At 35.0% G+C, this 13,342-nt stretch overlaps 2 protein-coding genes across 2 annotated transcripts in view; one reads left to right on the top strand and one right to left on the bottom strand.

The window, feature by feature from the left end:
- The window catches only part of LOC123537368 (branched-chain-amino-acid aminotransferase-like), a 363,414-nt gene that overhangs the window by 273,134 nt on the left and 76,938 nt on the right, over positions 1-13,342 (bottom strand). The gene's annotated exons all lie outside the window — the stretch shown is intronic.
- Positions 2,117-6,999, top strand: LOC128549976 (cytochrome P450 2J4-like). Its single transcript, XM_053527782.1, is given in 4 exon segments — positions 2,117-2,376; positions 3,352-3,445; positions 3,774-3,977; positions 6,815-6,999. Coding segments are annotated over 4 exon segments (612 nt in total). The 5' UTR covers positions 2,117-2,247.

Below are 13,342 nucleotides of genomic sequence, written 5' to 3'. Positions count from 1 at the left end.
GTAAAGTCATCACATGAAAACAGTGCATTTGATGTCGTATCATGTTTTTTATGCAAAAATAGCTACAATACACGTTTGTTTTGTGTATTAACGTCTGCAGAAGCCCTTGGGATATGTTTGTGAATATCTTTCCCAATATCTTTCCCATTTTTATTGTCACACTTGTACACCTGAATGCATGTTATACACACAAAAGCGTAATTAAAGCATGATATTTCTTATTAAACATTTTACTGATCGTTCTCTCTTCCATAGATTATTTTTAGTTGTTTGAAAATGTTCCTGAAATGTTTTTGAATAAAATAAGATTATAAAATTCATTGACTACCGGGTTCATTTTCGCGCTACGGTGCTATGAAAATTGGGAAATTTAAGCACAGTTAACCCGCGTTTTGCAATCAAGTTCACATTGTCTGTTTGTAACATTTATTTGCACCCTTTATTTTACGGCTTGTTGCATTTTCAGATAATTTTCGTATTTGGTTTAAGTCAATTTCAACTGTTTCATAAATAGTTTCATGTCCGTACATTTTTAACGTCTGAAGTTAACTTAATATCGTTTTGACTATGCATAGTTCGACCAAATTAAAAGTCAAAATATGTTAGCATTTTTTTTTTTTAGGTTTTAAGTCCGTTTTCAACATTTTATTTTCTACAAGCACTAGTCTTTTTACACTGTAACTTACAACTGTCCCATTGAAAAATATTAGTCATTCGGTCCGACTTGAGGGGTGTGGTGAATTAGACTTGAGATTATCTTGTAAGGGTCAGTTGTATTCGAAGTTTCAAAACTGGAATTATGTTAAAATCTGAATTGCACATATTTGTTAACCATGGTTTAAAATGTCCATTTAAACAGATGAAAGTTAACATTGTGGGAATGGCTGAATATGCCGATGCTGAAATAACTTGTAGCCAGGCTCGTATGTTTCTATTCTGTGTTAAAAAGATGTACATGTGTACTTGTATTACTTTATGCATGAAACAAAGAGCAATCAAACATGATTAAGATAAAAAAAATGAAGTTAGCAGTTAAGTGTTACAACGAGAAAGTTCATTGTTTATCACTATCCTCCCGTTTATTCATATCAAATTTTTACCGGTTTTTATTTTTTTTATTTATTTTATTATAATTACTTTTTATAGTGCCGTTTTAACACAGACCATAGGCGGTCAAGTTTCGAGGGACCTGGGTTTCTTAATTTTTTGTTTAAACATTTTGACGCGGCACCGATCTTTCATATTTTATACTTCAGTTCATTCCTTTCGCCCGGTTTTGTTTCAAGCTAAAGTTGAAAATGACAGCGGTTTAGCGGCTACATCCAGCTACAGTATTCGCGTTATTCAAATTAAAAAAGACACACACACACACATACTGATAAAACGGTGGAAGATTTTATCTGAGTGTTAGATATGAATACGACCAAATGCTGACAAAATCTTAGATATGTTTTCACTCTAATCATATTTTTTTTCTTTCAATGCGTTCATTCTAACTTTGATGGAAAAAAATATAACAGAAAATATATTTAAAGTAGGCAGTAGTTATAACCACTCCTTTTCTGAACTACAAGTAGATATTTAATTGTTTGAATATGAAGAAAAGCTGGATGCGAAATGAAATCTTCAGCATACAAGCTGTTTGCCGTCAACGTTTAGAACGCAAATACGTGGCCTCGTCCAGCGTAATGATTTACGTTCCGCTAGATGACGCTGCATTTCGCCTTTTTGACCTTAAGCTGTAAAATCATATAATTTTCAAAAGTTCAAAATGCGACAGACAATATCTAAATGCGATTCTGTGTTGGTAAATACATTTTAAATTGGATATCAAGAAATCGCCTCATTTCATTTTGAAACCTTAACGTAAAAGCTTGGTTTAATCATATTTTATTGCTTATTATTCACATTTATGATATTATGTAACAATAATTGTACATGTACGCACAAAAATTAGCAAACTGGCTGGGCCACAAGTTCTTGCAACATCAGTAAACGGACCTTCCCCAACGTACAAAGCAAAATATGTAGTAAATATATTTCGCTTTCCACATGATTCAGACTTATCAGAATACTTACTTCAGGATTCTAAACCGAATTAAATTTCTACACCACAGTCATGTGGAATAATTGGGCAACGTCGTGTTTCCTATGACTCTCCAGATTTAAACGAAAAACGTGTATTAATAGTCTTTTAGCGATCTAAGTAACACTCCTTTTTTTCAATAATTTGTTACAGTGGGAAACATGTTTCGTGTGATCTTGGACCTGTTTGCAGCAGGATCTGAAACAACGTCAAATACAATCAACTGGTGTATACTTTATATGCAAGAGTATCCGGATATACAGAAGAAATGTCAGGACGAAATATCTGAGGTACGCTTAGCATAATTTGATGACAAAACAATCAACACCAAAATATAGCTGTTGTAGAAGTGTGTTGTTGCTCTGGAGGCAATAATTCAGACATTTGTTTAAGCGTAAAAAGTCACTGATCTGATATTTGGTCTTTAGAGGTGTCGTAATCAGTCACGTCGGATAGTCACCCTGATTGCCATTGCTCAACTTCACGAAGCCCGTCCGATGTTTTGAGTCTAGAAAGTTTTATTACTCTAGAATAGGAGTTATAAATTTGACGCTGTCTCAGATCCCCAGCATCTGGTTGGTTGCTATTGAGGACAGTTTAAAATAGATCAATGGCAATCAAAACTACGACTGATCACCAAACTCACTTTTATACCTGGTCAACAGGTAGACCTATCATCATTCCATTCTGTTAGCAAAGGTCACACGACAGTTAGGAATCAGAACTCTTTCTGTTTGTTCTTCGACTGTTTACAAAGAATTTATAGTAAAACCGTATACAAGTTTCTCGGCACCAGCTGGATGATGACTGCAAGACTTCTGTGTGCCTAAAACTTTTGTCTTTGTCATTCAAATACGTCAAATTTTAATAAAATTGTCGTTTGAGTATTGTCTAAGTATTCAATGTGTTATATTCGAATAATCAGGTCCATTAATACCTTCGGAGTCTCCATTGCCGAGTGGTTATGGTCGCTGACTTCGAATCGCTAGCCCCTTATCGCTACGGGTTCGAAACCTCGCATTGGGTCCAGAATTATTTCATGTAAGGCAGCCGTCCAGCTGGCTTACGGAAAGGTTGGTGGTTCGGCCAAAGTGCATGCTCGAACCAAAAATAATGCATGTATGGGGCAACAAATGTCTTTCTCCACTATCAAATTGTGTCAGCCTAACGTTAAACCCTGCGGACAAAAAGTCAATATCCGTTTTCTGTATTATCAATTTCAAGTAAAAAAGATGTGTAATTTAGTCCCCCTTTATGCTTTACAGAACTTTGGTGACAAGGTTGTTACATGGGCAGATAGAGGTTCCTTGCCGTATATAGAAGCAACGCTGCTTGAAATACAAAGAATGGCAAATATAGGTGAAAAATTACCTGTTTCTTTGCCTTCCAACTGTTTTAAATCATTATTGGTATTTTTGTAATCTTGCCTTCACGACAGGGAATAGCTAGATGTTCTGTCTCCCACCACATAGTGGTGCGGGAAATATATATATTTTAAGTGCTCTCCTGCTCGTCAAATCAAAGATAACCGTCGTGAAATGCATCTTAGACAAAGAGTATTTTGCTAAAATCCCATTGCCATTATTTCTAATCAACTTGATTAAGAAATATTTTATTACTAAGTTCATTTGATCAGATGTGATAAGTATAACGACAATGTTGATCTCACCGTTTAATTCCATTCTAGTACCAGTGACAGTGCCACACACAACTGAGGTTGATGTGACTCTTGGAGGGTACTTTATACCGCGGAGGTCTCTGATTATTGCAAATTTATACTCATCCAATATGGATCCGCGTCAGTGGGATCAACCAGAAATCTTCAATCCTAAGAGGTTTATGGAAGGCGGGAAACTGAATAGGAATCCCGCACTGATCCCGTTTTCCATTGGTAATGCCAGCCTATATTATCGCGGTCATATTTTATTGTAATTGTTTTGAAGTTAACTGTGGAGTCATAAGAATTAAAGTGTACATTGTTATATTTAGTTTTTAGCTCACATGAGCCAAAGGCTCATGATGAGCTTTTGTGGCCGCTCAATGCCTGTCGTACGTCGTGTACCCGTCAACATTTTCTATAAAATCTTCTTCTTGAAAACCACTGAGCATAATTACATCAGCCCTCTCAGGAATGATCCTTGGGTGCCCCCCTTTCATAATTGTTTAAAGAATTGAATTCTGTTTTGAACCATGGCAACCGAATTCTTTATCATGGCAACCGAAAGGAAAAAAATCTTCTTGTCCAAAACCACAAGGCGTAGAGCCTTGTTATTTAGCATGTGACATCATCTAATGGTCCTCTATAAAGATTGTTCAAATAATGCCCCAGGGGTGAAAAGAGGCTCCGCCTCGGGGGTCCCAAGTTTTACTTAGCCTTTTATATGAAAAAGAAAAACGTTTAAAATCTTCTTGTCTGAGACCACAAAAACCTAGGCCTTTGATATTTGGTATGAAGTATTGCCTTGTGGTCCTCTACCAAGAGTTTTCAAATTATTACCCTGGGGTGAAAAGAGGCCCCGCCTTGGGGGTCTCTAGTTTTACATATACTTATATAGGAAAAGACTTTTAAAAATCTTCTTGCCTGAAACTGCAATGCATAGGCTTTTGATATTTGGTATGTTACATTGTCTAGTGTTCATCTACCAAAATTGATCAAATAATGCCCCTGGGGTGAGAAGAGGCCCTGCCCTCGGGGTTACAAGTTTAACATAGACTTATATAGGATATATTTTTAAATCTTCTTGTCTGAAAGTCTAAAGCCCAGGCCTTTGATATTTGGTATGTAGCACTGTCTATTGGATCTCTAACAAGATTCTTCAAATTATACCCCTAGGGTGAAAAGAGGCCCCGCCCTTGGGGTTACTTGTTATATCAGTTATATAAGAATAATACTTCAAAAATTATCAGATCATATTTCCTAGACTATTACGTTATAATTACCCGACGACCCCAAGTGATTAGGGGTCACCTGACTTTGACCTGGACCTACTGACCTACTTTCTTGTCTTTTTTTTTAAGATACAGCCTCCTTGAAATTTTGATGATATGTACAGTTTAGCACACCGATCTTAAAACTGACTTTCAGTGACCACCATGAATATGACCTACTGACCTACTTTCTTAATATTTCAGCATCATATTGATATTTGAAACATGTAGCTCATGTTACTCAGGTGAGCGATCCAGGGTCATCATGACCCTCTTGTTTTTAGCAATGCTCATGTGAGTTTTTTTGATCGCTCGATGTCCGGCGTCCGTCGTCTGTCGTCTGTCTGTCAACATTTAGCTTGTGTATGCGATAGAGGCTGTATTTTTCAACTGATCTTCATGAAACTTGGTCAGAATGATAACCTTGAAGAAATCTAGGCCGAATTCGAAAATGGGTCATATGGGATCAAAAACTAGGTCACTAGGTCAAATCAAAGAAAAACCTTGTGTATGCGATAGAGGCTGTATTTTTCAATTGATCTTCATGAGTTTTGATCAGAATGATTACTTTGATGAAATCTAAGCCGAGTTTGAGAATGGGTTATCTGGGGTCAAAACCTAGGTCACTAGGTCAAATTAAAGAAAAACCTTGTGTATGCGATAGAGGCTGTATTTTTCAATTGATTTTCATGAATTTTGGTCAGAGTGATTATATTGATAAAATCTAGGCCGAGTTCGAAAATGAGTCATCTGGGGTCAAAAACTAGTTCACTAGGCCAAATCAAAGAAAAATGTTGTGTATGCGATAGAGGCTGTATTTTTCAATTGATCTTCATGAATAATGGTCAGAATGATTGTCTTGATGAAATCTATGCCGAGTTCGAAATTGGGTCATCTGGGGTCAAAAACTAGGTCACTAGGTCAAATCAAAGAAAAACCTTGTGTATGCGATAGAGGCGGTATTTTTCAACTGATCTTCATAAATATTGGTCAAAATGATTACCTTGATGAAATCTAGGCTGAGTTCGAAAAGGGGTCAGCTGGGGTCAAAAAGTAGGTCACTAGGTCAAATCAAGGAAAAACTTGCGTATGCCATAGAGGCTGTATTTTTCAATAGATATTCCTGAAATTAAGTCAAAATGATAACTTTAACGAATTTTAGGCCGAGTTCGAAAATTGATCATCTCGGGTCAAAAACAAGGTCACTAGGCCAAATCAAGGAAAAAACTTGTGTATGCGATAGAGGCTGTATTTTCCAATTGATCTTCATGAATTTTGGTCATAATAATTGCTTTGATGAAATCTAGGCCGAGTTCAAAAATGGGTCATCTGGGGTCAAAAACTAGGTCACTAGGTCATATCTAAGAAAATACTTGTTTAAACTCAAGAGACCACATTTTTAGTCCAATCTTAATGGAAATTGACTAAAATAATTGTTTTCATTAAATCACTAGGTTAAACATGTTTACACTGTTATAGTATGTTTCTCAGGTGAGCGACCTAGGGCCATCTTGGCCCTCTTGTTTTCTTTTTATTTCTGTCTCATTAGTGTATATGAACAAAGCGCTTAAGAATAAGGTTTGAAGAATTAAGAATTAGTTTGGTACTTGTATATTCATTCACTATATAAAATTATTTCCTGTAATGATTGAAAACACGCAAGCAAGTTTTGATGAAATGTGATTAAAATCGCAAACGAATAAAGTTTTAGCTTGAAACTTTAGACTGTACATAAAATTTGTAAGGAGGACGTTTTTAACTCATTTTGGTGGTCTTTAACAAAAGTCCATCTATTTTTAGGTCCACGGACATGTTTAGGAGAATCTTTGGCATAAATGGAAATGTGTTTGATCTTCACAAATCTGCTACAGCGATTTACCTTCTGTAGAGAAGACGATAACGTCAAACACTCCTTAGAGAATATTTTAGACCAAGCCACACGTGCTCCGAAGCCATACAAAACTCGTGCTGTGAAGCGAGCTTAGATCATGGTGTAGAACAATTCATGAAAATTATCAAATTTTCTTTCAATTATAAAAAAAAACTTGGCAAGTATTAGTGAAATACAATATATGTACACTGATGCATTAAATATGAACTTGTTCGTGCATGTGCTTTCATCAAAAACTATAGACGCCGCGTCGAGTATTCCGAGAGAAGGATAATGCTCTGTTTGCATTTACGAAACTCCTGTTATTTGCTGATGAAAAAGGCAGGAAAGAGTTGACAAAGATTAACGAAATATAGATCTACTTGACTTGTAAATCAAACATGAAAAAGAAGCAAACAATTTCGAAAGCCATTGATATTCGGATCAATAACTCACTGAATTAAGCAGTACCCAGAGTATCTCATTGGGATTTGTAATAAAGAAAATATGGGTTTACGACCCTGTGAAAAGTATAACTATATAGATCTATCAGATATACACTATCGAGAGTTTGACTTGGATTTAAAATGTTAAAAGAAATTTGTGTTAATCACTCATTGAAACGAAACTTGGACTTAAACTCTTCGCTGAGATATCATGCAATGCCCTCCAAAAGTCTAGAGGCACGTAGAAATAACCTAAAATAATGGGACAAACTTCCCTTTTTGGACGGTTGTCGAAGACATACCGGCTAGTGCAAACGACCCCACCCTTTCCGACAAATACATACGGAAAAAAATCTTATTCGATTTTTTTATCACTCCTGTGATTTCGAAACTTCGCTGGAATAAAATAGTTCCATACTTTATTGTCCGTAAGTATTGACCTGGCACTCATGAATATTCCGTTTATTTCGTAAATTATTTCTCCGAACATGAATAGCTATATAACTATAAGATATATAAAATTTCCTTGATATCGTAATGTCACATGTGCTAGTAGCTGTGCGGACAAAGCGTTTAGCTGCCAATCTCAGGGTTGTGAGTTCGAGTCCTACGTCTGATCGGATTTTATTATATGTTTTATGCAAACTAACCACTTATCATATCAAACGTGTCGTGATTTTTATGGTCCATTCACTGAATGTTATCATATTTTACTGTTGTAGAAAAAGTGGAAATAACAAGAGCTGTCAGTTGACAGCGCGCTCGACTATTCTGAGTGCTTGATAGTATAATATAAGCTATGAATACAACTTAAACATTACAATAAGCATATTCTTAGACAAAAAGGGGCCATAATTCAGTCAAAATGCTTGGTATAGTTCCCTCCTCCTTTTTACAGACTGGGGTCATGATGGTAAACAAGAATGCAAAATATGAAAGCAATATCTCAATGGACTTTGAAAATATTTGGGGTGGTACGCAAACTTTAACATTTGTGTGACGCTAACGTTCACGCTCACGCCGACGTCGGGGCGAGTAGGATAGCTCCACTATTCTTCGAATAGTCGGGCTAAAAACAGTTTTAGAAGCATCTTTATTATATACAAAAAATACAAAGTACTTGTCACCGGCGTTTTCAGAAAATAAATACTACAAGAGAAACAATTAAAATTCATAAAAATATGATGTTTAAAATAATCAACAATAAAACGGGCATCAATTGCATTACATAACATAAAAAGAATGATTTAATGTGATTTCAAACCCGTGGTAATATGCTTGGAAGTCAGACACCTTACCACTCCGCCATTGTGTCATCGGTTAACTGTATCTGTTACTTTAGTAAATATAGGTTTTTTCAGAATACAAATATTGCGTAAGTTAACGAAAACATCCGAAAATACTGGCGAAGATTAATGAGTGCCAGGTCAATACTTACGGACAATAACAGTATTTTGTTTGTTTTAATAGGAGTCAGTAGATGCTTGCAGTTTACAGTCCGCTAATTGTTTTGATCGGTGAATAACAATGTAAATAAGTGTTTGATTATAAAAAAATATATACTTTGTAGAAAAAATGTATTTCAATGTACGCAGCCAAAACTGAAATTTGTATATACATAATGTTTATATGCTCTTACGTCAATGTTCCACTTAGCTCACGCTTCGCCTTCAAGAGATCGGGAGTTCGATCCCCACCAGTTGTTTTTACTTTTTTTATTATTTCACCTGTTTTATTATCCCCTGCCGATGAAATCGGGAGGGGGTTATTGAAATGGCGTTGTCCGTCCGTCAGTCCGTGCGTCCGCCCGCGGCCATTTCTCAATAACTAGCAGGTAAAATTTCATGAAACTTGAAATAAACATGAACCAACATCCTGCGATGATGCCCGTCAAGATTTTTCTTTTTGGATTGGTCAGTTTCCCTTAGAGTTATTGCCCTTGATTTAATGAAAAATGCCCAGAAAATGTCCGTCTGCAGCCATTTCTCAGTAACTATGAGGTAGAATTTCATAAAACTTGACATAAACATGCATCAGCATACTGTGACGATGCCTGTCAAATCTTTTGTCGGATTGGTCAATTTCCCTTAGAGTTATTGCCCTTGATTTAATGAAAAATGCCCAAAAATGTCCGTCCGCAGCCATTTCTCAGTAACTATGAGGTAGAATTTCATAAAACTTGACATAAACATGCACCAGCATACTGTGATGATGCACGTCAAATCTTTTGTCGGATTAGTCAATTTCCCTTAGAGTTATTGCCCTTGATTTAATGAAAAATCTACATCTGCAGCCATTTCTCAGTAACAAGCTGGTAGAATTTCATGAAACTTGAAATAAATATGAACCAACATACTTCGATGATGCCGGTTATTTTTTTTTTTTTCAATTGGTCAATTTTCCTTAGAGTTATTGCCCTTTAATTGTTTAAAAATCTACAGATTTGTACATAACGAACCAACCGATTGGTAGAATTTCATTAAACTTCTTTCATTCTTTTCCATGAACATTTATTATTAACATATGAAGTTTTGTACCCACACCTGGTCACCACATTGCCTTGGTTTCCCCCTCCCCCCCCCCCCCCCGCACCCTCAAAAAAAAAATCATTCTTTTTTATTTTTTTTTTCAAACCTTCCATGAATATTTATTAGCATGCAGAGTTGTACCATTCCCCCACCTTACACTCCACTCGGTCTTGCCCACCACCCCGATAATGCGTCCCCACCCAATTTTTTTTTTTTTTTTTTCATTTTTAATTTCCCATCAATATTTATAATCAGCAGGTGAAATTTTGTACCCCCCCCCCCCCCCCCCCCCCCGGGACACACACACACACACACACACACACACACACAAAGCATTAATTTTCTGTTAATATGATTTTGACTAATGAAATTATTATGCTTCTTAATAACTTCCTTAAATTTTGCCAGAAATATTTTTTTACCATTCCTCTCCTCAAGCCCTTTCGGCGGGGGATACCAATTCATCGAATTTGCTTGTTATTTTTATGTATTTAAGAATTTTGTATTTGTATTTAAGAATTTTGCAAATATTGTCACAAAAATTATTTGTGCGAAAACTTAAAAAAAATTCTTTTGTATCAGATTCCAATGTACTTCCTGTACAGTAGTCTGAGGACATCAAACTATAAAAAAAATGGGGTCCAAATTGACAGACGTGGAATTTTTGAAAAACACATTGCCCTAATACTGCATCCATCAATCTTAGAAATCATTGACCAGTGTTTTACACCTGGGAAAAAAATTGTTGGCTGAACAAATGAGAATTAACATAAGTACATTACATAACAACATAAATTAAGCAAAAGGTTCCTACTGCCACCCCGAGTCTATAAACTTTAAGATGGAAAATAAACCTTGAAAAAGCCCTAAACTGTTAGTAATTTGGTAAATTATATATGGGTTTTCGAGAATTTCTGTGTTCAGTTTGATACAAATACTGATCCGTAATTACAGATATTTGTAGCCATTGCGAAAACACCACTTCTTTGAATTTTATGGGGCTCTGGTGATTTTTCAAGGAGCTCTGCCTTTTAGGTAGCATCGAATAGTAAGACAAGTAAAAAAAAGCCAAGTATTTTGAAATATATAACGAGTACTAATACAGACTCTGAGTCACAGATCATTTTACTGGAAGACAACATATTTGAAGGAAGCTTGAACTTATTATATTATCCCACGACCTGGTATAATTCGCAATTCGGCGCTGTCGCAAGTTTCGCACAGATCTTTTAAATGATGAATTTCATTTTTAGACAGGATCTCGATTTTTTTTTCAAAGAAGTACATATTCATTTATTTAGCAAAGTTAGTCGGGCGTTATTTCTATTTTCTGGTGGTCGCGTCAATTTACTTTAGAGAGGTCCGTAACCGCACAAACATATCTCTGAAGCTGAAATTGTAATGTACTTGCACTGAATGTCTAAAGTTAGTAACAGTATTTTTGTGTTAGTTTGCTGTTATATAATCTAGAGTAACGTATATCTTTTTTTTATAAAATTTACAAAATGAGCCGCGCCATGAGGAAACCTACATTCTGCGTTTTTAAGGTCACTGATTTAACTTTAAAATAACATCTCTGATAGACGGAGGATTGGACCCAAGCACTGGTCTTTCCCAGAAATGTTTGTGGCCTTATACTGTCCGCTGTCTATCTGTCTGTAAAATAGCTAAAAGTAAACCAAAAGAATAAATAAAACTAGAAATTTTGTTGCAGGCTATCGTTGTTTATTCTGAAGAACATGATAAACTCGTCATCGATCTCGTGAAAAGTCGTGAAAATTCCAAATGTACAAAAAATTTAATGGTATTTTAGTGCCTTGCTAAGTTTAATACATTTAAAATGACATGTAACTGTTACTCGGACCAAAAACATAGTCTCACATCTGGTGCGCAATATTCAAGACGACGTCTTGTGATTAATACGATAGATAGATAGACAGATATTTTATTCCCCCAATAATGGAGAGTACAAAAAGACCGGTGGTGACATTTCAAGAATTCACGATTTCTGAGTATGAATTCGTGATGTAGAAATCAAATCGAAAATTCTTGAAGTGATATTCGTGAAATCATGCAATCGTGAATAATTGAATTCTTGAATTTTTGACATGAAATATGGAAATCGTGAATTTATGAAGTTGTGTATTATTGAATAATTGAAATCTTGAATTATTGAATAATTGAAATGTTGAATTTGTGAAATTCTGAATTATTGAAATCCTGAATAATTGAAATCGAGAATTCTTCAATTTGTGAATTATTGAAATATTGAATTATTAAAAGATTGAAATATTGAATTTGGAAATCGCGAATTATTGAACATCAAGAATTCAAGAATTCACGAATTCATGCTTTCAAGAATTCACGACTTTTGCGTGAAACTTGGAAATTGTAAGTTATTGAACTTCAAGAATTCAGGATTTTTGAGTGAAATTTAGAAATCGTGAATTTGTGAATTGTTAAACTGCAAGAATTCATAAATTCACGATTTCAAGAATTCATGATTTTTGCATGAAATTTTGAAATCGTGAATTTGTGAAATCGTGAATTATTGAACTTCAAGATTTGACGATTTCAAGAATTTACGATTTCAGTAGTTCACAATTTTTGCGTGAAATTTGGAAATCGTGAATTTGTGAAATCGTGAATTATTGAACTTAAGTATTTTTGTGTTAGTTTGCTATTATATACATGTAACCTGTATATTGTTTATATTTTTGTTTTGTACTTGCACAGAATGGGGGTGGTCATATTGGCTAAATTTCCGGGTGGGGCATGTATGTTAATCGTTTGAATACGGAGTAGGTTTCTTAATGAAACAAAAGATTATTGGGGCTGTGTTCATAAACTATATTGAGATAGTTTTTGCCTAAGTCACTATTTTTCCCTTATATAAAAAACTTATCCCTTTGAAAGTTTCATTGAAATATTTCACAGGCATTAAAATGATTTGCATTCACTGAAATCTAGGAATTAAAAAAAGTAATCAAGTGATTGTGATAACAGTCTCACTCAACTGAAAGGAAACAAAGTTAGGAAAGCATTTAATTAAAAGACTAAGATGCTTTATGAATCTAGGCCCAGGAGTGTAGTGAAAGATAAACTATTTTTGTAAATGCCTGCTTGTTGAAAATCCTAATTTTGTTTTTTTAGAACACTTTTTACTAGTCAAACATTGTTTTATTACTATAATATTAAAGTTTATAAAATGTATATTGTTCTTTTTTTTCTCTTATAGCCATGTTTGAAATGAATTTGCTACAGAAGTGGTTAATTCAACTTATATAAAGAATATACAAGCCTCCTAGTGAGACCTTTATTCCTGCATACAACAGTCTTTCTCTACAGCTTCTTTGTGTCTATGGTGTCTAGTGGTTCAAGCCAAGAAAATTCTTCTGTGCAGTATTTCTGAGACGACACAGCATGATAAAAGCAAGAACATTTGTACCATAGAAAATGGAAACAAGGTTGCAATTAACCTTTA

This window comes from Mercenaria mercenaria, chromosome 17 (genome assembly GCF_021730395.1).
Source record: "Mercenaria mercenaria strain notata chromosome 17, MADL_Memer_1, whole genome shotgun sequence".
In the NCBI taxonomy this organism is placed as follows: domain Eukaryota; kingdom Metazoa; phylum Mollusca; class Bivalvia; order Venerida; family Veneridae; genus Mercenaria; species Mercenaria mercenaria.
The sequence above is the reverse complement of the archived record's forward strand: the minus strand, read 5'-3'. Positions and strand labels throughout refer to the sequence as shown.